The 26,955-nt window shown below is 48.5% G+C and overlaps 1 protein-coding gene across 1 annotated transcript; it reads left to right on the forward strand.

Annotated features, from left to right (window-relative positions):
- Positions 1-17,579: 17,579 nt before the first annotated feature.
- Positions 17,580-26,598, forward strand: ACER1 (alkaline ceramidase 1). Its single transcript, XM_075611596.1, has 7 exons — positions 17,580-18,291; positions 20,105-20,201; positions 21,980-22,094; positions 22,830-22,968; positions 24,325-24,462; positions 25,081-25,218; positions 26,299-26,598. Exons 2-7 carry the CDS (start codon positions 20,106-20,108, stop codon positions 26,474-26,476), a joined length of 804 nt encoding a protein of 267 aa, XP_075467711.1. The 5' UTR covers positions 17,580-18,291; position 20,105; the 3' UTR covers positions 26,477-26,598.
- The last annotated feature ends 357 nt before the right edge of the window (positions 26,599-26,955 follow it).

Below are 26,955 nucleotides of genomic sequence, written 5' to 3' on the forward strand. Positions count from 1 at the left end.
TATGCAAGAATTACACTTACACAGCCAAGTTCTAAAACTAATCTCTTTTACTGCCAGGTCAAACTCACGGTACATTACATGCCATGACATTCCGGTATACGGGTACACATTATATAACACGCCACGGCGGACGTCACCATCACTTGCGCCTCGGCGGACGGCAACAATAATCCCCCTATCCCGCCACCGGGTGAGCCCACCCCGTGTCCAATCCTACTGCTCAGTCCTCCCGCTCACAGCAGGCCCTAGGTGTGTGTGTATGGGTGACTGCGCAGCCACTATGTCTCGGGTGAATGAAAGATACAGTTGGTGCACTTGATGAAATACCTGCCGAGCACTCCGGTGCTCGGAACTGCCACGATCTTCAAAAAGGGTCTCTGTGTGTCGACACCGCTCTATCTCTCTCTTTTCTCCCTAGGGTCCGGGGCGCTCCCTCTCGGACTCTGGCAACTCCAAAGGGGTCTGAGCCCAGACCTCCCTCTCGACAGAATAGTCCCGGTCAAAACTAACAGTACGGGGGCAGGAACCTTACTAAGGCGGTCCCTAGCTCAGATTGTCTTTAAGGTGATTCAGGGCTAGCTGGGCCTGGGGCACGTGGCCTGCGCCGGGGTAATACAACCTCCCCTCGCAGTCTCTCCGTCTCCTCGCCTCTCCAATCAGCTCTGACTCCACGTGCGCGCAACCACTGCCTATATTTCTGGCAACTCCTCCGCCCATAGGCTAGACGCTCTCACCTGACCCTCCCCGCAGGGCTGCTGGGTCAAGGGACTGCTTCTCTCCCGCTAAATGCACTCTCCTCCTTCGCGGGCTTTTGCAACTACTCTTTGATAGCGCAACCTCCCGTTCTTTGGGGTGAATCAGGGGTCACGGCTACATCCTCCCCCCTGTGGATTCCAACGACCCCGCTTGGAAAATGATAACAACACAACCATTTATATAATGAAAAACACTAATACATTGGTTTCTCTATCAACTTGTACATTTCACTGAACATGATAATCACTGATTGAACCCGGCTGCGAGCCCACTGCTGAGACTCATAATGGGGTGCCCCGAACTTATCATAAGCCAAACCTCGTGGGAGGTTGACCAGCTCTTTGGCTTCTGCGAATTGGCTCTTCCGCTACCTCTTTGGGAGAGTAGCAATTCTCATCGGGTATTTCCAACTCGGCCCTTGAGGGGTGGGGTATGTCAGTACAGTCTCTTTGTGACACAAAGCACGGGCTCTGGGGATCTAGCTGCGGACTCACTGGAGTCAGTGTCTCTGTCATGGGGCCAAGAGGCTCTTTGCCCGTGGCTCCTCCGGGAGATGCCCCCGCAGCCGGAAGGCCCCTTTGAGAGGTTCCTTCCTGTGAATCGTCCAGACTTTCCTGTCCTGATGACAGTTCCCCACTCAGGGGAGATGTAGGCCACTCTAATTCTCCTTCTTCTATTTGGGGAATAGGGAGCAGATGATTTCGATGCCACGTCTTTATCCGGCCCTCTGAGTCTTTTATCCGATAGACTGGAAGGCCAGGCATTTGAGAAACTACTTTGTACACCCCTTCCCGCCAACGGTCAGCCAACTTATGTTTTCCCGGTACTCCCAGGTTGCGGAGCAGTACGGCATCGCCAGTTTTAATGTCTCTATGTTTTACTTTGTGATCATAGCGCCTTTTGTTCCCTGCATTCAATTTTTCGTTGGATCTCTCGGCTTGCCGTAGGCCTTCTGTAGATTCTCTTGCAATCTTTGTACATAGCGAAAATGGGTGGAATTGTGCACCCCATCGGTGGAGACTCTTAATTGTATATCCACTGGTAGACGGGCTTCACGGCCAAACATAAGAAAGTAGGGCGAGAACCCGGTATATTCGTGTCAGGTGCAATTATAAGCATGGACTAGAGTTTCCACATGGCGACTCCACTTAGTCTTCTCTACACCTGTTAGCGTGCCCAGCATGTCCAGCAGAGTGCGATTGAAACGTTCGGGCAAAGCATCCCCTTCTGGGTGGTAAGGAGTAGTACGGGACTTTTTAATGTGCAAGAGGTTCAGCAATTCTTTTATTAGTTTACTTTCAAAGTCCCGTCCCTGGTCGGAGTGCAGAAGTTGAGGTAGCCCATAATGCATGAAATACTTCTCCCAGAGAACCTTAGCCACCGTAATAGCTTTTTGATCTTTGGTCGGAAAGGCCTGGGCGTAGCGGGTATAATGACCAGTGATGACCAGCACGTTCCCTATACCATGGGTGTCGGGTTCGATGCACAAGAAGTCCATGCAGACTAAATCCATAGGACCCGTACTCTTTAGATGGCCCATGGGGGCAGCTCGGGTGGGTAGAGTCTTGCGTTGGATACACCGCACACACCTACGACAGTGATGCTCCGTGTTCATCATGGAGAGCTTTCAACACTAAGTATTGTAGTCGTTTTGCCGGATGGTCATGATACTTCACCACTCGGTACAACAGCCGATCTTGGATTTCAAATTTGTCCGCCTCCCGCATTAGTATACCTCCGACATCCCCCGGAGTCTGGCGAAGCAGGCCCCATCGCTTTTGTCGAATGGCATCCCGGATAGTCCCTGCGACCGGATCTTGTTCTTGGTAACGTACCATGTCCTCCCAAGCAATGATCTGATCGGGGGTAACATGCATCCCACTCGGTCACGATAGGCTTCAGGTATAGCGGTAGGGGAGCACCCTAGGGAGTCAGCCACCCGTAATTCCGAAAAGGCTACTTGCTCATCTATGATGGCTGCCGTGCCACAGAGTGCTCTTATTCCGGGCCCGGGGATCTCCTCCCATTGATCTTCGTCGGTGGTAGGGATGAACCCCGGTCGCCTCGACAGGGCGTCAGCCCCAATGTTCAATGGCCCAGGTTTGTATTTCAGGGTGAAGTTGTAATTGAAAAGCGCGGCCAACCAGCGATGTCCGGTCGCATCAAGTTTGGCTGTGGTCATGATGTAGGTTAGAGGATTATTGTCGGTGCGTACTTCGAACGACACCCCGTACAGATAGTCCCGAAGTTTATCCACTATGGCCCACTTAAGGGCCAAGAATTCGAGCTTGTGTACCGTATAGTTCTGTTCACTAGCTGTGAGACTGCGGCTGATATATGCTACGGGTCGCAACCCCTCGGGATATTTTTGATGCAACACGATTCCTAGGCCGCTCAAGCTGGCGTCCACGTGTAGGATGTAGGGTTGGTCGGGATTGGATTAGGCCAAGACCGGAGCAGCCGTTAGGCTCTGCTTCAGGTCGTGGAAGGCTTGGTCACACTCGAGGGTCCATTTATCCCCGAAGGGCTGTTTGGCAGAGTGGGTCTTTTGGCCCGTTTCAGACGGGTATATGCGGAGCAGGCTGTTGAGGGCTTTGGCCCTACGTGAATACCCCTCCACAAATCGCCGATAGTAGCCGCAGAAACCCAGGAATGAGCGTAGCTCCCCCACATTCTCGGGGCGAGGCCAGTTAACGACAGCTTCTATCTTAGTGGGATCAGTGGCGATTCCGGCGCCGAACACTATGTGCCCTACATACGTTACTGAGGTCCGGCAGAACCGACATTTGTCCAGAGAGAGTTTGAGGCCTTCTGCGGACAGCCTATCCAGTACCTTCAAGAGACGATTCTCATGCTCCTCCAGGGTTTTCCCGAAGACTATGATGTCATCTAGGTACACCAGGCATTCTCAGGGGTTGAGGTCACCCAACGTCTTCTCCATTAATCGCTGGAAGGTGGCGGGTGCTCCGCATATGCCTTGGGGCATGCGGGTGAACTGATAAAACCCCAGAGGGCAGACGAAGGCTGTCTTTTCTTGTTCCTCGGGGCTCATCGGGACTTGATAGTACCCAGACCGTAGATCCAGTACGCTGAACCACTGGCTCCCGTGTAGGGCATCGAGGATCTCTTCTATACGAGGGAGGTTATACTGATCCGGCACCGTACGATTGTTCAGCGTCCGATAATCTACACACAGCCTCACAGTTCCATTTTTCTTTCTCACCACCACTATAGGGGAGGCGTAGGGGCTTCGGGACTCAGTGACAATCCCTGCGGGCTCCATGTCATGGATAGCGGCCCTCACATCCTCCACATCCCGGGGAGCGAGTCGGCGAGAACGTTCTCTGAAGGGCTTCTCATCCATCATGCGAATGGTGTGCTGGGTGTTGCGGCTACACCCCACATCCATTTCCCCGGTAGAGAATACGGATCGTCTCTTTTCTAGTTGCACCCGTAACCAGTCCTTCCAGGTTCCAGGCAATTCGGCCGAGCCGAAATCGAAGTCCAGGGCCGTCCCTGTTAATTCCACTCGGGTCGTATTTACTTGCACGGCTTCGTCCACTGAACTAACAGGATAGATTCTTCCTATCTGCTGCCCCACATCGATGACCAGGGAGAAGGGTGATAGATTCTGCACCATCACATCAATCCGTCTAGGGAAGGCACCCTGCCAATAGCGGAATTCGGGTACGAGCCGATACCCTCGCCTCACATCCTCTCCGGGAGTACTCTCGAGTGAGAATTGCCGGTCTTTGGCTAGACGCTCCGCATAAGCACACCAAGCGGAAATTCTTTGCGTTTCTCCGGGAAAAAGCTTCGTCCACCCCTTTCGTCCACAGAACAATAGTCCGTAGTCACATGAAGGAGAGGAAGGCTGGGCTGGGTCGGATTGAACCAATTGCAGCTGTAGACTGGACATGGGGAGCTCTTTAGTTTCGTGTAGATAGGCCCGGATGACCGCTTGTACAATATCGGCATTAGTGCCGAGGATAATAGGGTACTTGGGGGTGTCTCGGGGTTCCGGACACACCAAGGCATCCACCTTCATGGGGTGAGATTTTCCCATGTTGAGCTGTTGTATTTCCAGATCCACTGTCACTAACCCGTCGATGGGGTAGTCGTCGTTGCTCAGCCCGCGTACCTTGATGTGGTCCGCCGGTCGCAGCGGACGCTTCTGAAGATGACGATCATAGAACCCTCTGTATATGATGGTGACTTGGGATCCGGTGTCTAGTAGTGCAAAAGAGTAGATTCCTTCCACTAAAACTCGGATCAACGCTACCGGTCCCACTCGACTACAAATCTTCTACCGATTCGGCCCCTCCGGACGGGGTTCCATCTGTATCTGCATCCGTCGCATACACCCCGCAGACCATAGCCTGGGACAGGAACTTCGGGGGTGAGGGGCTCCGGGGTCGAGAAGTGCCCAGGCGGCAATCGTAGGATAGATGCCCCCGCTTCCCGCACTTGTAGCAGGACATATCTCTGGGGGTAGCCCGGCGATCAGGCGGAGGGGACGACCGTCCCGCGAAAGGCGATTTCTCGGAGCCAGGCTGGTCCGGTGGTTCCTCTTTCTTCTCCGTACTTCCTCTGCATTTAGCGCTACCGCTAACTTTCGGCCTCTGAGGGGAGTGTAGCATTAGATGCGTCTCGTGTTCCTTCACCTGTTGCAGTAGTTGGATGAACGAAGGGGGGGGGGGGGGCCGGGTGAGGTGATCACAAATCATGCTGGCTATTGGGTGAGAAGAACTGGATCCGCGGAGGTACTGCTTCCAGAGATACTCATTCATCTGGGAGGGTAGTACATATTTATAATGCAGCAGCGGTCCGAAAAATATTTGCACACGGTGTATATAGGCGGATAGCTCTTCCCCCTCCTTCTGGTTTACGGCATAGTACTTGGCCCACAAGGCCCCATCATCCTCTTTCGCACTATAGGCTTCGGCCAGGAACTCTATCATCAAGCGAGAGGTTAGGTCGGGGTACTGTTCGCGGTGTATTCCGATCAAAGTGGCCGCCGGGGCCACAGGCACTCCATGAGTCTCTGTCTTTTTACTACATCGGTGCACGACCACTCTTCCATCACTCCCCGAGTGTGCTCTTTCCACGTTTCTACCCCATCTTCCCCGGTAGGTACAGGGAGGGTCCCCGAGAAGGCTTTTAGCTTCCGGTAGTTCTGGGCGTGGGTGGCTAAGGTAAGCGCTTCGACTAGCGGTGGCAAACTAGGGGGGCTAGATAGCAGGTCTATTTTGTCATTTAGTTTTTTTAGCATATTACTACTCACTCCAGCCTCCATGGATGCGCTGGATCCCGTGTCACTGGACATGGAGCGGCAGCTACCGACCTCACTCTCGGCATAGTGGATCAACGGGAGGGTGGGGTCGTCCTCATCCAACGGACGTACGAGGGGATATCGGAGGGGGTAAACGAAAGGACTACCGCCGGGCGGTGCATCAGGCAAAACCAGGGATTGCGGGACGGCAGGTTCGAGCGCTAACAGGTTACGCCGACAGGCCACAAGTAAGGTATTCCACTTGGAGTCGTGATCTACCATTACATCTACCAGGCGAGCTTTGGCAAAACCCGGGAGTTGTCGCAAGGCCATCTGTAAAGTCTCTAAGGGTAAGGCCATGGGCACTCGGGCCAGCGCTACGGCAAAGCCATGGTGATCACAATTTAGGTTCGAAGGGCACCCCAGGTCTGAAATCTCAGCAGCGCCTCCAAATGTAGCCCTGCTTCCTGTACTAGCAAGCTGCTACTATGTGCTGTGTTACCTGCTGGCTCACAGGGCCTAAGTCTCTGCCACGGAGAGCCTGGGGTGCGCGCAATATATATATCAGGTGCAGCACCTCCACCTGCGACAGATCCCGCCAAAGGGGGAGTGAGTCTTCGCAGGACGTATATGCAAGAATTACACTTACACAGCCAAGTTCTAAAACCAATCTCTTTTACTGCCAGGTCAAACTCACGGTACATTACATGCCATGACATTCCGGTATACGGGTACACATTATATAACACGCCACGGCGGACGTCACCATCACTTGCGCCTCGGCGGACGGCAACAATAATCCCCCAATCCCGCCACCGGGTGAGCCCACCCCGTGTCCAATCCTACTGCTCAGTCCTCCCGTTCACAGCAGGCCCTAGGTGTGTGTGTATGGGTGACTGCGCAGCCACTATGTCTCGGGTGAATGAAAGATACAGTTGGTGCACTTGATGAAATACCTGCCGAGCACTCCGGTGCTCGGAACTGCCACGATCTTCAAAAAGGGTCTCTGTGTGTCGACACCGCTCTATCTCTCTCTTTTCTCCCTAGGGTCCGGGGCGCTCCCTCTCGGACTCTGGCAACTCCAAAGGGGTCTGAGCCCAGACCTCCCTCTCGACAGAATAGTCCCGGTCAAAACTAACAGTACGGGGGCAGGAACCTTACTAAGGCGGTCCCTAGCTCAGCTTGTCTCTAAGGTGACTCAGGGCTAGCTGGGCCTGGGGCACGTGGCCTGCGCCGGGGTAATACAACCTCCCCTCGCAGTCTCTCCGTCTCCTCGCCTCTCCAATCAGCACTGACTCCACGTGCGCGCAACCACTGCCTATATCTCTGGCAACTCCTCCGCCCATAGGCTAGACGCTCTCACCTGACCATCCCCGCAGGGCTGCTGGGTCAAGGGACTGCTTCTTTCCCGCCAAATGCACTCTCCTCCTTCGCGGGCTTTTGCAACTACTCTTTGCAAGCGCAACCTCCCGTTCTTTGGGGTGAATCAGGGGTCACGGCTACACATACATACATATCATTTGATGGCAGATAAGAACTACATGGCCCAACATGCAACTAGTCTGCATATTCTGATGTGAGACCCTATTTCATCATTGTTTTTCTTTCATATATAGGATCCCCTTGTCTATCCCAAGCATGTTTAAATTTTCTTACTGTGTTAGCCTCTACCACCTCTGTTGGGAGACTGTTCCAGTAATCCACCACCTCCTGTAAATAAGTACTCCCTAACATTTCCCCCAAATCTGTCACCCTCCAGCTTCTGAGGATGACCAATTGTTCTTAGAACAGATTAAAACAGAATGAAACAATATGTAATGAGGTCCCTGCTTGGAGAAGCTTACAATGTAATACATTACAAATATATGACATATTCTAATTTAATAGTAATAATAAACATAATTAGTGAATAAATACAACTAGTATTCTAAAATAATATTTCTTCTTTTTATAACTTAATAATAATGAAAATATTTAGTGCATAATAATGTGTTAAATGCAAATATAATTATGATAAATTATACAGTATATTACTTATTCTTGCCTAATAATAATACAAATAATTTGTGAATTATAACTAGTTAATAGGTCAACATATTTTTATAATATAAGTATAAAAGAAAATATGTATTATATATACTTTAATATAAGTATGATATAATATAGTACCTAATCTCGATTTTTTTGTACATTAAGCATAATATTTAAATTAATACATAGTAATTAGTTTAAAAATACAAATACTGTATAATCAGAGTATAATATATCATTAATATATATAATATACTATAGTAATATATTCAGGGTTGCCACCATCTACTGAAGGCCAACCCGGAGACAACATTTTTACATTTCGCGCTTACCTTCGGCGACAGCGTCTCCCTGGCATCCTCTGGCACCGTTCCAACATCCTCCAGGCATCTCCCGCTGCAATCCATATTGACGGATTGCAGCAGGAGATGCCTGGAGGATGTTAAAACGATGCCAAAGGATACCAGGGAGACGCTGTCGCCAAAGGTAAGCGCGAAATGTAAAAATGTATCCGGGTTGGCCTTTAATAGACAATGGGACGCTAAGTGACGTCCCGCTGCGTCAAGTTGCCATGACAGTGGGACGCCTTATGGTGCCGTGCCGTCACGTTGTCATGGCAACGCGCGCCGCTTGGCGTCTCGACATCATGTAGCGTCCCTGTTGTCATGGCAATGGGTGTCACGTGATGCTGTGACGTAGGGTTGCCGTTGACATGGCAGTGCCATTTGACGCAGCGCGATTATTTTGACAAGAGTTGCTTGCAGGGGAAGATGCCGCGAGGACTCCATGGATGCCGGGAGACGTCGCCGTCGCCGTCACCGCCGCCACTGAACGCCACCACCTGGAGGTTTACTAGGTAGACAAGTGGTCAAACCCGGACTGGTGGCAACCCTGAATATATTATATGTTATACAATATCTAATATATTCTAACAGAATAATAATTCAATACACATATCATTGTATCATATATTGTATTGGAAAACATAATAATAATATAATTGTATTCCTATGAATCATTATTTGTATTACTATTATATAGGGGACAGTAACAGAGACGGGACAGAGGAGTAGGGGGGACAGAGACAGAAAGAAAGGGACAATTCCTGTGAGAAAGAGCTTAGGGGACAGTGATAGAGCAAAGGGACAGTCATAGAAAGAGTAGAGGGGGCCAGGGGCAGAGAAAAGGGACAGTCACAAAAAGAAGCAGGCGAGGGCACAGTGACAGAGCCGACACCCAGTGCTCTAATGTAGTTGTCCCTTTAGTGCCAGGGCCCGTAACACGTTCCTGGCCTTCTATCCCTGAAAGGGGCTACACCTCCCTGCCATACCCCCCCCCCCTACATTGTGTGCTCCCCCCTCTAGCCCTGCACATCCGTCTCTCCTGCTTGGGGTGTAGAGAAGCTTGTGAAAATGCTTGAAAGGGGATTTTTAGGGTCTATAAATAGGTTTGCAGAATGGGGTGGTTCTGTCATAACATTAACACAATCAAGGGCTACCATCTGCTCTGCTAACCTTACAACTCTTAACCCCTGCGGAGCAATGTGTTGTTGGGCCCTCTGGCCCAGCAGGACGGGGAAAAATAAAATGTCTTTATTTCCAAATGACCAGACTTACCAAAACATTTTTTCTAAAACACTTCATGCTAAAACATCACTGTAAACCCCATTTTATCCTTAGTTTTTACGAACAATGTATTTTTTCTGTTTGCAGCAGCAACAGCTTTAATGCCAACTACTACAGCAACAACAGCAGCTCCGCCAACTACTACAGCAACATCAGCAGCACCGCCAACTACTACTGCAACAACAGCAGCTCCGCCAACTACTACAGCAACAACAGCAGCTCCGCCAACTACTACTGCAACAACAGCAGCTCCGCCAACTACTACAGCAACAACAGCAGCTCCGCCAACTACTACAGCAACAGCAGCAGCTCCGCCAACTACTACAGCAACAACAGCAGCTCCGCCAACTACTACAGCAACAACAGCAGCTCCGCCAACTACTACAACAACATCAGCAGCTCCGCCAACTACTACAGCAACAACAGCAGCTCTGCCAACTACTACTGCAACAACAGCAGCTCCGCCAACTACTACAGCAACAGCAGCAGCTCTGCCAACTACTACTGCAACAACAGCAGCTCCGCCAACTACTACAGCAACAACAGCAGCTCCGCCAACTACTACAGCAACAGCAGCAGCTCTGCCAACTACTACAGCAACAACAGCAGCTCCGCCAACTACTACAGCAACAGCAGCAGCTCTGCCAACTACTACTGCAACAACAGCAGCTCCGCCAACTACTACAGCAACATCAGCAGCTCCGCCAACTACTACAGCAACAACAGCAGCTCTGCCAACTACTACTGCAACAACAGCAGCTCCGCCAACTACTACAGCAACAGCAGCAGCTCTGCCAACTACTACTGCAACAACAGCAGCTCCGCCAACTACTACAGCAACAACAGCAGCTCCGCCAACTACTACAGCAACAGCAGCAACTCTGCCAACTACTACTGCAACAACAGCAGCTCCACCAACTACTACAGCAACAGCAGCAGCTCTGCCAACTACTACTGCAACAACAGCAGCTCCGCCAACTACTACAGCAACAGCTTTAATGCCAACTACTACTGCAACAACAGCAGCTCCGCCAACTACTACAGCAACAGCAGCAGCTCTGCCAACTACTACTCCAACAACAGCAGCTCCGCCAACTACTACAGCAACATCAGCAGCTCCGCCAACTACTACAGCAACAGCAGCAGCTCTGCCAACTACTACAGCAACAACTGCAGCTCCGCCAACTACTACAGCAACAGCAGCAGCTCTGCCAACTACTACTGCAACAACAGCAGCTCCGCCAACTACTACAGCAACAACAGCAGCTCCGCCAACTACTACAGCAACAGCAGCAGCTCTGCCAACTACTACTGCAACAACAGCAGCTCCGCCAACTACTACAGCAACAGCAGCAGCTCTGCCAACTACTACTGCAACAACAGCAGCTCCGCCAACTACTACAGCAACAGCAGCAGCTCTGCCAACTACTACAGCAACATCAGCAGCTCCGCCAACTACTACAGCAACAGCAGCAGCTCCGCCAACTACTACAGCAACAACAGCAGCTCCGCCAACTACTACAGCAACAACAGCAGCTCCGCCAACTACTACAGCAACATCAGCAGCTCCGCCAACTACTACTGCAACAACAGTAGCTCCGCCAACTACTACAGCAACATCAGCAGCTCTGCCAACTACTACTGCAACAACAGCAGCTCCGTCAACTACTACAGCAACATCAGCAGCTCCGCCAACTACTACAGCAACAGCAGCAGCTCTGCCAACTACTACAGCAACAACAGCAGCTCCGCCAACTACTACAGCAACAGCAGCAGCTCTGCCAACTACTACTGCAACAACAGCAGCTCCGCCAACTACTACAGCAACAACAGCAGCTCCGCCAACTACTACAGCAACAGCAGCAGCTCTGCCAACTACTACAGCAACAACAGCAGCTCCGCCAACTACTACAGCAACAGCAGCAGCTCTGCCAACTACTACAGCAACAGCAGCAGCTCCGCCAACTACTACAGCAACAGCAGCAGCACTGCCAACTACTACAGCAACATCAGCAGCTCCGCCAACTACTACAGCAACAGCAGCAGCTCTGCCAACTACTACAGCAACAACAGCAGCTCCGCCAACTACTACAGCAACAACAGCAGCTCCGCCAACTACTGCAGCAACATCAGCAGCTCCGCCAACTACTACAGCAACAGCAGCAGCTCTGCCAACTACTACAGCAACATCAGCAGCTCCGCCAACTACTACAGCAACAGCAGCAGCTCTGCCAACTACTACTGCAACAACAGCAGCTCCGCCAACTGCTACAGCAACAACAGCAGCAGCTCTGCCAACTACTACAGCAACAGCAGCAGCTCTGCCAACTACTACAGCAACAACAGCAGCAGCTCTGCCAACTACTACAGCAACAACAGCAGCAGCTCCGCCATCTACTACAGCAACAGCAGCAGCTCTGCCAACTACTACAGCAACAACAGCAGCAGCTCCGCCAACTACTACAGCAAGAACAGCAGCTCCACCAACTGCTACAGCAACAGCAGCAGCTCCGCCAACTACTACAGCAACAACAGCAGCTCCGCCAACTACTACAGCAACAGCAGCTCCGCCAACTACTACAGCAACAACAGCAGCTCCGCCAACTACTACAGCAACATCAGCAGCTCCGCCAACTACTACAGCAACAACAGCAGCTCCGTCAACTACTACAGCAACAGCAGCTCCGCCAACTACTACAGCAACAGCAGCTCCGCCAACTACTACAGCAACAACAGCAGCAGCTTCGCCAACTACTACAGCAACAACAGCAGCTCCGCCAACTACTACAGCAACAACAGCAGCTCCGCCAACTACTACTGCAACAACATCAGCTCCGCCAACTACTACTGCAACAACAGCAGCTCCGCCAACTACTACAGCAACAACAGCAGCTCCGCCAACTACTACAGCAACAACAGCAGCTCCGCCAACTACTACAGCAACAACAGCAGCTCCACCAACTACTACTGCAACAGCAGCAGCTCTGCCAACTACTACAGCAACAACAGCAGCAGCTCCGCCATCTACTACACACAGCAGCAGCTCCGCCAACTACTACAGCAACAACAGCAGCTCCGCCAACTACTACAGCAACAGCAGCAGCTCCGCCAACTACTACAGCAAGAACAGCAGCACCGACAACAGCTGCAGCAACAACAGCTCCGCCAACTACTACAGCAACAGCAGCAGCTCTGCCAACTACTACAGCAACAACAGCAGCAGCTCCGACAACTACTACAGCAACAGCAGCAGCTCCGCCAACTACTACAGCAACAACAGCAGCTCCGCCAACTACTACAGCAACAACAGCAGCTCCGCCAACTGCTACAGCAACAACAGCAACAGCTCCGCCAACTACTACAGCAACAACAGCAGCAGCTCCGCCAACTACTACAGCAACAACAGCAGCTCCGCCAACTACTATAGCAACAACAGCAGCTCCGCCAACTACTACAGCAACAACAGCAGCTCCGCCAACTACTACAGCAACAACAGCAGCACTGACAACAGCAGCTCCGCCAACTACTACAGCAAGAACAGCAGCTCCGCCAACTGCTACAGCAACAACAGCAACAGCACCGCCAACTACTACAGCAACAACAGCAGCAGCTCCGCCAACTACTACAGCAACAACAGCAGCTCCGCCAACTACTATAGCAACAACAGCAGCTCCGCCAACTACTACAGCAACAACAGCAGCTCCGCCAACTACTACAGCAACAACAGCAGCACCGACAACAGCAGCTCCGCCAACTACTACAGCAAGAACAGCAGCTCCGCCATCTACTACTACTTTTTTTTTTACTGAAAATGTTAATATGAACTCTCCTTTTTTCAATTTTTACATTTTATTGTCTGTTTTTAACAAAAATACTTCATTGTAAAACATAGAAACGTGGAATTTGAGGGCAGATAAGGAACACCTCCTCTGCCCATTTTCCTATCTGCTGTAAAACCTCATACCGGTCGCTTTTTTCGTAGTTAGGATATCCCACGCATTTTGTCCTTCCCTTACTGTGTTCGTCCCCTTTTTTATTTTTTTTACCAAATTCCTCATTTATTTTCCTGAATTGCCTACTTTTCTTTTTTTTAACACATTTTTCTATTTTTGATAAGATATTCCATTGTAATTTTTACACCAAATACCTCCACTTTTATTTTAAAACTTATTTTCTTTCATTTCTTTACAGCTGTTACACGTTGTCATAGAGCAGGGGACACAGCTGTGTCAAAGGGCAAGGGACACAGAGCAAGGTCTGTCACAGTGCAGGAGGCATAGGGAGCTTTGTCACAGTCACAGAGCTAGGGTCACAGAGCAAGATCTGTCACAGTGTCACAAAGCAGGAGGCATAGGGAGCTTTGTCACACAGTCACAGAGCTAGGGACACAGGAAGCTGTGTCACACACTTTCACATAACATGGAAAAAGTGAGGAGTTCCACACACTGTCGCTTAGCATGGCACACAGCTGTCACACACTGTCGCAGAACAGGATACACAGCTTTGTCACACACTGTCTCAGATCAGGGGGACACAGGCATCTGCAGAGGTTAAACAGCTGGGTGGGGCACCTCTAAGTACAGTGATGGGGCGTTAACGGTCGTCTCTTGCTCACCCCATTTCCATTAGTGTAGTGCTTGTTATGGGGTCATCAGGAACTCGTTACCTTTGAGTATCGCAGAACAGCCTCTTTGTTCTAAAGAATGTAGGCCCATATTCACTAAAGGTCAGCACTTCTTAACATCCATTCAGCTAAATGGGGGTTAGGGTGTGCTAAAGCCTAGCACGCTTTAGTGAATATGGACCTTAGAGGGGAGCGTCCCAAAACCCAGGAATCTCCCCTCCCCCTTCCCCACGATCGTCAAACATAAAAGAAACACTCATTACAATTCTAGAAACCTCCAAAACCCTGAATTTACAGCCCAAAAATCCAGGAATTCCCCCATCCCAAACTCAGGGATGAAAACTTATCCCTGACACACACTCACAGCCTAAAACCCAAGACTTCCCTCTCACCCCATACCTACAGTACACCCCCAAAACCCAGCCTGCTTTAATTTTAAAAAAAAGTAATTAAAAATAACCTCTGCACCAAAGCTAAACACTACCTCTTAGTCAATGTAGTGTATATGCCTTGATAATTACTTCATACACATGGTGTAGGTTACTTGCTAATTACTTCATACACATGTAGTGTATGTTACTTGATAATTACTTCATACACATGTAGTGTATGTTACTTGATAATTACTTCATACACATGTAGTGTATGTTACTTGATAATTACTTCATACACATGTAGTGTATGTTACTTGATAATTACTTCATACACATGTAGTGTATGTTACTTGATAATTACTTCATACAAATGTAGTGTAGGTTACATGATAATTACTTCATACACATGCAGTGTATGTTAATTACTTCATACATGTAGTGTATGTTACTTGATAATTACTTCATACACTTAGTGTATGTTATTTGATAATTACTTCATATACATGTAGTGTATGTTACTTGATAATTACTTCATATACATATAGTGTATGTTACTTGATAATTACTTCATACATATGTAGTGTAGGTTACGTGATAATTACTTCATACACGTAGTGTATGTTACTTGGTAATTACTTCATACACGTAGTGTATGTTACTTGGTAATTACTTCATACACATGTAGTGTATGTTACTTGGTAATTACTTCATACACGTAGTGTATGTTACTTGGTAATTACTTCATACACGTAGTGTATGTTACTTCATAATTACTCCATACACATGTAGTGTATGTTACTTGATAATTATTGTAGAAATATGATTATATAATCTAAGGGCGGTGACATGTTTAATGGATTATAGGGTCAGTCCCAAATAGGACCAAAGTGACCTAATGACAGGGACATCTTTAATAGATTTTCTGGGGGGGGGGGGGACACGGCGGTTACAGAGGTGCCGTGTTCTACCCCAAAGCATTTAAATTAAGTGCCGGGGGACCGTGCGAGGCCTCTGTAACTAACTTACCTTGGCTTGCAGCGATATGTTGGCATGGTAACCCTGGTGCCAAATTGCGGGGTCACGCGACATGGCGTTGCCATGGCAACGTGGCATCACATGACCCCGCAACGTCATTTGACGCCGGAGCCGAGCAGGGGGGTGGGGAGGGCGAGCAGGGGAGGTGAGCAGGCAGGGGGAAAGGATTGTGCACCCCTGAGCTAAAGGATTAGTGCCATGTAGGACCAATGTGACCCTGATGACAGTGACACATATCACACTCCTCCATACCATTACGTACTGCCATGAGCTTATCACATTGATAATGTTCATATATTCATATTATTTAATGTTATTGTCATCAAAGGATCAGCAGATAATTGGACAAATTAATGTAACCAAGAGGAAGATTATAACATTAAATTATATGATAGACGATGGTAATACAATTATATTGTAACTACAGTAGTTGTACCTGGTGTAACATACGCTGATCTAGCAGATCTTAAAGGTTATTAATTAAACATTACTCTTTGTTTTCACCCCCTCCGGGTAATGCCTTGCTGTCTCTTGTCCCCTCTACCCCACCTTACTCTCTCCTCCATCATGCCCTGCTTCTGTTTGCACTCTCTCCTCCCCGCTTTACTGTGTCTGCTCCTCCCTGTGTACACTACACTCCCTCCTCTCCTACTCATCTCATCTGTCTCCTCTTCTTGCTGTCTCTCTGTTTCCTTCTCCTACTAACCTTGCTGTCTCGCTTCCCCTCTCTTTGCACACCCTCCTGCTCCATGTGCACAGTGCTCTCCATTCCCTCCTCGTCATCCATCTGCCTCCTCCTCTCATTGTTGTCTCTTTGTCTCCTCCTCTACTTGCTGTCTCTCTCCTCTCCCCTCTTTGCTGTCTCTCCTCCCCTCCTTGCTCTCTCTCTCTCTCTGTCTCCTCCCCTCCTTCTTCGGCTGAGTCCATAGAGAATTCAGCCTTGCGGAAGCGCGCGGAGGCTAAGGGAAAGCGGGTGCTTTCCCTGGCCTTAGTTCCCGCGCCGTCTGGGGGCGTGTCGGGGGCCGGGCCAGTGACGTCACTGAGCTGGTTCGCCCTTAATGGGCGAACCGCTCACGTGACCGGCCCTGCGCTCCCGTGAGCGCTTAAACTAAAAAATTATTGTCGGCTACGCTTCCGCACGCCTGCGGACGCGTGCGCGAGCCCCTGCTAAAGCTGCTCTCATTGCGGCTGCAGGGGCTCACTGACAAGCGTCAGCGCGCCTCAGCACGGGTCAGCGCGCCTCAGCACGGGTCAGTGCGCCTCAGCGCGGGTCAGCGGATAAGCGCTGACCATGGACTCAGCCTTCCTCTCCAAGGAGGCATTCCGATTGTTGCTTAACAGCTGAACCTTTGTACGGAAACATACCTAAGTCTGATAGATAGATAGATAGACAGACAGACAGACAGATGGTGACATCACGACGCCACAACCTCATAACGCCGCGACGCCTGCATCCCCCAATATCAATTTCTAGTTGTGCCCCGGTTAAGGGTGACACAGATAGAAGGGATTCTTAGCTCATGAAGTCTGTCCTTCCCGCCACTGGGTGACACAGATAGCAGGGACCTATGTCCCACTGAGTCTGTCCATTCCACTACAGTTACACAGTGACACATAAAGAGACCTATTTCCTACTGAGTCTGTCCCCCCCTCTGCAGGGTGTCCCACTAAGTCTATCTCTGAAACCACACAGTGACATATATAGAAGAGGGAGCAATGAGCACTGTAGGGTGACACTGTCAGAGCTTTTGTCCCTGCAGTGAGCGGGGTTTTAAAATGCTCAGTGACCGCTCCAGTGTTTGTGGGTCATAGGTGCAGATAAGATAACAGCTGCCTTGGTTCCACTTCCTGACTGTGACATCACAATGGATCAGCCCTGTTGGACACACACACTGTCAGCTTCCTCTGTGGGACACACACACATACACACTGCCAGCTTCCTCTGAGGGACATACACTGCCAGCTCCCTTCGTGGAGCACACATAGCCAGCTCCCTTCGTGGGGCACACATAGCCAGCTCCCTTCGTGGGACACACATAGCCAGCTCCCTTCGTGGGACACACACTGCCAGCTCCCTTCGTGGGACAAACATAGCCAGCTCCCTTTGTGGGACACATACCGTAATGTAGCCAGCTCCCTTTGTGGGACGCCCATAGCTATCTCCCTTTGTGGGGGGGACACTGCCAGCTCACTCTGGGGCACACACTGCCAGCTCTCTTTGTGGGACACACACTGCCAGCTCACTCTGGGGCACACACTGCCAGCTCTCTTTGTGGGACACACACTGCCAGCTCCCTCTGTGGGACACACACAGCCAGCTCCCTCTGTGGGACACACACAGCCAGCTCCCTCTGTGGGACACACACAGCCAGCTCCCTCTGTGGGACACACACAGCCAGCTCCCTCTGATAACGTGCAGCCAGCTTCCGGACGTTAGCTGAGCTCATTTTTTTTATCAAGCGCTAGTCTTTGCAGTGGGTGTGATTTGGAGACAGGTCCTTGTGTACCCAGCTGATGCCGGCACTGAAGCATTTCAGGAGTTGGGTTACCACCTGGTTACCGCAATCAGCCAAGGTATGTGGGGACTTTGGGCTTCAGTTTTAGCTGGTGCTTTTCTTTGCAGTGGGAGAGCTTAGGTGGGAGATCCATATTAACGGGTACCAGGAATTTCTTGGCTGCGCTGGACTTCCTTTTATTTGATACTGGTCTTAGTAGTGGAACATTCCATTTAATGCATGCAAGAGTTGGGTTAGAGCCGTGAATTGGGTTCATTTTATTTTTCTTTCGCTGGTCTTTCAAGCAGGTGGCAAATGCTTGAGGTCCAATCCTATGTTATGAGGTGTCTGCAGCCTGCTCAGCTCTATCTCCAGTTAGCCTGCCCACCCCTCCAATCATTGAGGCATGCCCAGGAGTTGTGTTACCACGACCAATGGTAACACATTGGTGAGCTCGTGTAGATCTAGTGCTGGTCTTTGCCGTGGTACTGGCCCCTTAATGCATATTGAGCTAAAGGGGGAGAATATATCAACTTAAAATCATATATTGGGCATCTTGAAGCACTGATCTGGAATCCATTCACTCATCCATCTAGCCAATCATTCACCCATTCATTTACTTATCCATCTATTCATTCACCTGTTAATTCACTCATCTATATATTCATTAATTTGCCCATCTACTCATTAATTTCTTCATCTGTTTATTCATTCATCCATCTATTTATTCATCCCTCAGTCCATTCATTCATCCACATGTTCATTCATTCACCTGTTCATTTATTGTCCCAACTCCAACCCATCCAAACTTCTGGTGCCAACACTCACCTACCTCACTCATGTTCCACGTCTGCTGCTCCACTATACAAATCCTTACAGTGGCTTCCCAGAACACCACCCCCCCGCCCCTCCCCCACACCCCCTAACAAAACACTGACTTCTACAAATTCTGTCTGGCTCCTAAGTATTTAATATTTTTGTCCACCCTCGAACTTTAATGGGATCAGCTGTGCGGCTGAACCATACTGAGGCATACTGTACAGTTTATCTTTTGTTTCAACATTGTCCCTCATTCCCTCTAGATTGTAAACTCTCGCATGCAGGGCCTTCATTGCCTGTCGTATCTGTTTGTGCATGGTTGCCCTTATTTGTATTTGAATGTTGTCAACCTGTTTATGTCATTGATGTCTGTGATGAAATAGGCACACAGGCTTCCAGAAATCCCAAGCAGTTCGGCTGATTGCCTATTCCCATAAGTGCAGTGTTTATTTACAGCGGCACTTTGGACAGTTCTGCTCTCCTTTCCCCCTGCTGCCTGAGCCTGTATTCAGTGTCCTATATTGGGTATAGGCATGACCATATTTGGGCATGTCGCCCTAATGATTTCGGGTCCAGGGCGCCCTGGTAATGACATTAATGTAACTGGGTCATTTGCAGAGCTCAGTACAACGAGTATCCCCGCTGCGAGAGACAATGGTTTCCCTATCGTGTCTTTTGTTTCTCCCAGGCTTTGCGGCAGCTCTGTGACTGTACCCCCCACTGTACCGTGCTGCGGAGTTTGTTGGGGCTTTACAAATAAACGAAAATAATAATAATCCATTAGTTTATTTAGTTTTCCATTTATTCATGCACTCAAACTGATTCATTCATCGTGTTGAAATTGTATGTACTGTTACATTCATGTGTCCATTTATTTATCCCATTTTCATTCATACATGTATCCATCACTCTTCATTAATTCATTAGTTATTCATCTTTTACATGAGTCTCTCTCTCCCTTTCCTGCCTCTCACTCTGTTCTTCCCCTGTTTATTTCTCCTCCCCTTTGCCCTCTCTAATGTCCTTTCTCTCACTCATTCTGCCTAACCCCAATCTCTCCCCCTCTCGCTTAGTATGGCACCCATTATATTTGCCCGGCAAAGCTCGGAGATCGACTGGTGCGAGGAAAACTATGTGTACTCTGAGTATATTGCAGAATATTATAACACGGTGAGTGTATGGACCATCCATATTGCATATTCGTCTTGGGGATCAGCTGCAGGACAAGCAATAGATACAGCAGGAAGCAGAAAAACAAGAGATGAGATATACCTGGGAGCAGACACAGCTGGGCAGGATACACACGGCAGGATATACACCTAAGGGCAAATACAACTGAAAGCATATACACCTGAAATACACCAGAGACCTGATACACCTGGGGGCAGATACACCTGAGACACACCTGAGGTCAGACACACCATGAGGCAGGTACACCTGAGGACAGATACACACAGGGGCTGATACACCTGGAAGTGAATACGCGTTGTAAAAGAGACCTTGTGTATTTAGGCTGACTAAGGGCTGGTGGTTATAAAGTTGCATTTATTAGGATGCAACAGAGTTGCTGGGACGGGCAGAGTGAATGGAACAGGTTTAGTCACGGTGTACATTTGTAATTATTAACATTGGGAGCGTTAGTGTTTTGGGGGGTTGGGAGAATCAAAGGTCCCTGTGAGTGTCCTGTGACTTTTGTCAATATATGGGGTGGGGGCAGGGGCTGTTATAGTGTGGCTATGCAGTATATTAACTCCTTCGCTGCAGAGTGGTAAACCGACCTCTAGGACTCGGTGTGTGGGGAATAGATGGAGGAATGTGAAGTCTGACACCTCTACAACTGGGCAGCTCGAGAGATGGGCACAGGGAGTCTGCTACTTCTGGGACTCTATGGCAACGGGGAGAGGTGCAGGTGAACAAGACTTGCTACCTCCAGGGATGCTGGGCCTAGAACCCCTAGAACCGGGCAGCCACGGGAAAACAAAGCCTGCCAACTCGAGGACTGAACGGAGCATGAGCACCTCTAGGACCATATAGTATCACTGCAGCACCTTGACCTTGTTTAGATCTGCTCTCTTAACGAGAAGTGTGTAGTGTTATTGTATGTTCCACAGGGGTTTCCCCTTGTGCTTTCAGCAGTTAGCCTGTCTGCAGATCTTTGAAGTGGGTGAAACTGGTTGGCACCCCAGCCTCGACTAGCCTGGTGACCTCAGGGCAAGTCACTTTATCTCTGAGGCACCACAAATTAGATTGTGAGCTCTACAGGGCAGAGACTCACTTCTGTGTACTGAGGTAGGTACACTGTCAGCGCCACATAAGAACAATTATCCTTATTATTAGATGTTTAAAAGTGCGATTCAACTTAGCCGGTCAGAGAACAACATTTTGTAAAAACAAATGTACTGTCTAATTATCTTCTCTAAACTAATCTGATTGTGCTAATAGCAAATATTTGGCTGTTTTTGTTTATCTGGAAATGAAATACCAATTGCATTCTTTAAGCCCTCTGAATAGGGACATGTTTTTTTTACCCTTAGCCGACCCTGTCCTTATCAGAAAGCCAATAATGACAAGGGGAAGAGAGGGGGCTTTGCCTGTGCAAACTCTTGTTGAACATAACGTGACAAAAGGGAACAGTCAGAGATAATCCAACCCAGCTCACCATGTTTACAAACTGACATTAAAAAATGATTAATAATTATTTTCAGATTGATCAGATTTGGGTAAAAAAAAAAAAAAAGAGTCAGTCACTCAGATGTGACCCCTTAAACATGTCACTGGCATTAGCACACTTTGGTCTTAGGAGGGATTTACCCCTTAAACATGTCATTATTACTTTGGTCATAGGAGGGACTGTTCTGTATCCTTATACCCTGAAAAGGCCCTATGGGTATCATTGTGCCTTAAACTGCCCTGTCCTTAAAGCTCTTTCTAATCCCACTTCCCCCCAGGTCAGTAATGTGGTATTCCTCCTGGTCGGGCCCCTCATGATGTACCTCCTGCACCCATATGCCCGCAGACGCACTCTGGCTGTACACCTCGTCTGGCTCATGTTTATGTTGGTTGGTAAGGACAGCTTTCATGAAAAGTACATTGTGGGTCGTCCAAAAGACACCCCACGGGGTCATCTCCTGGCTGGAGTGAGTGTTAAGTGACTGATACACTTGGTGGCAGAGTCGCATACGAAACAAAAAACTAAACTGGATCAGCACTCAAAAATAATAATGAAGGACTTACGTTTTGCTTTTGGTCTCATCAAGTTTCTTCTTTAATTAATCAAAAAAGCAGCAATACAGAAAAAATCAGCACACACAGGGAAATGAATTGTTAGCAGACACACACTCTTTTACAGTATGTGCACAATAGAGCAACGTTTCAAGGCCCACTGGCCCCTTCGTCAGGTTTAATCATAATATCCATCCAAGGAGGTTTAAATAGTCCATGTGGACACACATGTGGCCCTGATCTGCACTGTGCAGCCATTACAGTCAGATTCTAAACCAACACCTGCAATTAATAATCATGTCTAGTGTATTGCTGATGCTGCTGCAGTACTCCAATTCTTGTGTGGTCCTGGAAGTGCCAGGCTCTAGTCCTGGAGGTGTCAGGGTCACTGCACTGCAATAACCTCTGCTCTGTCCACTCCTAACCCATCTAGCCCTGACCCAATGTCCTTGTATTAGAGGCAGTCATGCTACCTTGTTCAGTCATTCCACTGTATATAGGGTGTAAATTCAGGCCAAACCCCCTTTCTAAGGCAGTATCAGTAACGTATTGCCTCATGCCATTGCTTCCTCCCAGGCCTCTTCTCCACGTATTATCACATGACCTTGAGCTACCTTGGGCAGTTGCTGGATGAGATCTCCATCCTGTGGGTTATTGCCCTGGGGTATTCCATCTGGTTCCCTCGACCTTACTTCCCGGGCTTTATCAAGGACAGGTAGGATCCTTTATTATGCATTCATCTACTTCTGCCTGGCAGCTCGCAATGTATCTGTGACTGTTGTCATTTACTTCCGTCTGTTGACTCTGTTTAATCTGTAATCAGCAATTGTGCATTCCTGGCTGGTGTGTTGGTGATCTTTATGAGATAAGTTCTGTAATCATGTTTTTGGCCAAAGGCTCTTCAATCTATGACTCAGTGATTGTTTACTTTAGACTCCCAATCTTGCTATACTATAATGTACTTCTGCTTGGAGGCTTGTCAATAGGTGATTCTGTAATTGTGTACTTCTGTCGGGCTCACACATCTGTAATTATGTAATTATTTTCATCTGTCTCATTATTTCCTGTGGTGATCTATCTCTGTCTGACTCAACAATCTAGAGTGTACCTGTGTCTAACGGTTGATAAAGGGGTTATTCAGTGTCCATGTTAGTGTGCCTGGTGAGGAATCAATTCATTGTTCTGAATCATGTACTTTGCCTGATGAAGGGTTAATCCATTATTTGGAATCATGTAGTCCTTCCTGATGACAGATCAATCTGTTTTTGTTTCATACTTCAGCCTGATGAAGCAGGATGTCATTATTCTGAATCATGTAGTTCTGCCTGATAAAGGATGGATGGATCCATTATTCTGAATCATGTAGTTCTGCCTGATAAAGGTTGGATCCATTATTCTGAATCATGTAGTTCTGCCTGATAAATGATGGATCCATTATTCTGAATCATGTAGTTCTTCCTGATAAAGGATGGATCCATTATTCTGAATCATGTAGTTCTGCCTGATAAAGGATGGATGGATCCATTATTCTGAATCATGTAGTTCTGCCTGATAAAGGATGGATGGATCCATTATTCTGAATCATGTAGTTCTGCCTGATAAAGGTTGGATCCATTATTCTGAATCATGTAGTTCTGCCTGATAAATGATGGATCCATTATTCTGAATCATGTAGTTCTTCCTGATAAAGGATGGATCCATTATTCTGAATCATGTAGTTCTGCCTGATAAAGGATGGATGGATCCATTATTCTGAATCATGTAGTTCTGCCTGATAAAGGATGGATCCATTATTCTGAATCATGTAGTTCTGCCTGATAAAGGATGGATACATTATTCTGAATCATGTAGTTCTGCCTGATAAAGGTTGGATCCATTATTCTGAATCATGTAGTTCTGCCTGATAAAGGATGGATCCATTATTCTGAATCACGTACTTCTGTCAGGCAGCTGCTCAATCTGTAACTCTATGTGCATGGAGTTCTGTCTAATTCCTACATCATTCTATATAGCTTCTCTTATGCTTTGTATGTATAAACTCATGTTAACATCACTACCCCCCTCTCCCCAGGAGTCAATGGGTTGCGGCCATCTATATCACAGCCACGGTCACCACTGTGATGTCATTTGTGAAGCCGGCAGTTAACGCCTATGTCCTGAACTGCATCACCTTCCATATACTGCACATTGTGGTGAAGGAGATGAGGAAGTGAGATATTAGGGACACATACCTCTCACCATGTCCTAATACACAGACATTAGGGGCACATACCTCTCACCTCCTTTTAATACATAGACGCCAGGGCCACATATCTCACCCGCTCCTAATACACAGATATCAGGGACACATACCTCTGACCCCCTCCTAATATACAGACCAGTGACATACCTCTCACCCCCTTCTAATACAGAGCCAACAGGGACACATACCTCTCACCGGCTACTAATACACAGATATCAGGGACACATACACCTCACCTCCTCCTAATATGCAGAACACATGCCTTTCAACCCCTCCTAATTCACAGATCTTAGGGACACATACCTCTCACCTTGTCTTAATACATAGCCACTAGGGACACACACCTTTCAACCTCTCCTAATAGAGATATTAGGAACAAGTAATCAACATCCACTCCTAATACACATATGAGGTAAACATACCTCTTACCGCCTTCTAATAAGCAGACATCATGGACACATACCTCTCACTTCTACCTGATATGCAGAACACAGCAACACATACCGCTCAACCCCTCCTAATACAAAGACATGAGGGACACATACTCTTCACCTTTTTATTTATCTCTGCTTTTATCTTACTCAGGTGTGTGGATCAGAACATGCGTCACTTGGCCCTCATGTCTTTCTTCTGGTGGCTTGTGGCCATCTCGTGTTGGCTCAGTGACCGCTTTTTCTGTGACTTCTGGAGAAGAATGAACTTTTGTTACCTTCACAGCATCTGGTAAGGTCACCAACATCAACGGGCACCCCCACTGCAGGGTGACACAGTGACACTGACAGGAGGAACATACGGCCCATGGAGTCAGTCCCTCCCACCCAGGGTCGGCCCGTCCATTAGGCGAACCTAGGCAGTTGCCTAGGGTGCAAAAGTCCTAGGGGCACAGCGGGAGCCGAACAGCACAGGAGTCAGGGAACAGAGCGGCAGTAGAAGACGATCTCAGTGGAGGGAAGACGTTGAGACAGTGGGCGGCGGTGGCTTGGCTGTGGCAGACGAAGACATCCGAACGGAGCAGGAGCACACGAGACGGCAAGGGAAGTACGCACTGTAACACTGGAAGTTGACCGGCATCTGACTTCCGGTGCCGGAAGTCAAATGCCGGTCAACTTCCGGGTGTTACAGTGCGTACCTCCCCTGCCATCTCCTGTGCTCCTGCTCCAGTCGGATGTCTTGGCTTTCCACAGACAAGCCGCCGCCGCCCACTGTCTCAACGTCTTCCCTCCGCTGACATCGTCTTCTACTGCCGCTCGCTTCCTGACTCCAGTGCCGCTTCCAGCAAGCGAGGTACGTGAGGGGGGCGCGTAAATTTTAAGGTTCGCCTAGGGTGCATGAAACCCTTGCGCCGGCCCTGCTCGCACCACCGGGTGACAGAGACAGAATGTATCTATGGGCCATGGACACTGATAGAAGGGCCCTATGAAATCTGTTCCTCACACCACAGGCAGGTTACACAGAGATAGAATATACTATGATACCATGGACATGGTCACCCTTTCTTGTCATTGTGTCAACCTGCACATCATGCACGTGTCCCATGGTTCCCCTTTCTCTGCATCACCCTGCTGTGTGAAGGACACACACCCCATGTCTCATTGGTCCATTCTGTCTTTGTCACTGTATTACCCTGCATTAGGAGGGACACAATCCATATACCATAGCTCTCTTCTGTCTCTGTCATCCTGCAGTGGGAAGCCCAGACTTAATGTGACACGGAATCCTGTGTTATTATGATTATACTATGTTATTATATACATTACTAATTACTTACTGTTTGAATTACACCACCTCTCTGCTCCCTCTTAGGCACATCCTCATCTGTGTTACTGTTGTCCATAGTAACACCCTCTTCGCGTATTTTGATGCTCAATATGAGATCCCTCAGTGTTGCCCTCGGGTTCAGTACTGGCCTCTGAAGTCCTTCCGCATCGGTCTGCCATACCTGGTCATCAACACAGACAGTGTACCCAAAAAACGCTGCTAGTCCCCATACTAATGCCATGAGCCGCCATCTTGGATTCACTCACCAAGCTTGTGGGACTCTGTATTTTAGGGTTTATCCATCACCGTTTTAAAACAAAATAAATACATTTATGACTCTTTTAAGTTTCCTGTTCTGGACTTGAATTTACATACGCATTAGGCTATGGCTGAGGTAGAACAAGATGGTCATCAGACACAGTAAAAAAAGAGTTGGACTGAATCTCGCACACCAAAATACAATACAACTGAAAGAAATATAAATTGGGTGCCCCACAGCATGGAGGTGCTTAACTCCCTACCAGCACCAAGAGCATGATAATTGGAAGAAGTCGCCATGAACACCAGTTGAATGCAGAATGTGCAGTTTCATTGGTAACAAGGTATCATATTGAGAGGCGAGCAGCCGATGTTTTGGTCCAAGCGGACCTTCATCAGGACGAAAAGTGTCGTAACTACCTCGAAAAAAACCCCCTAAGTACT

Source organism: Ascaphus truei, chromosome 8 (genome assembly GCF_040206685.1).
Source record: "Ascaphus truei isolate aAscTru1 chromosome 8, aAscTru1.hap1, whole genome shotgun sequence".
Lineage (NCBI taxonomy): Eukaryota > Metazoa > Chordata > Amphibia > Anura > Ascaphidae > Ascaphus > Ascaphus truei.

What these genes read in the sequence shown, in the direction of transcription:
- ACER1 (XM_075611596.1), top strand. Translation starts at nt 20,106, where the DNA reads ATGGCACCCATTATATTTGCCCGGCAAAGCTCGGAGATCGACTGGTGC. An exon ending in CCGGGCTTTATCAAGGACAG is followed by an intron (nt 22,969 to 24,324) that starts GTAGGATCCTTT and finishes CCCTCTCCCCAG; the next exon opens with GAGTCAATGGGTTGCGGCCA. An exon ending in TGTTACCTTCACAGCATCTG is followed by an intron (nt 25,219 to 26,298) that starts GTAAGGTCACCA and finishes GCTCCCTCTTAG; the next exon opens with GCACATCCTCATCTGTGTTA.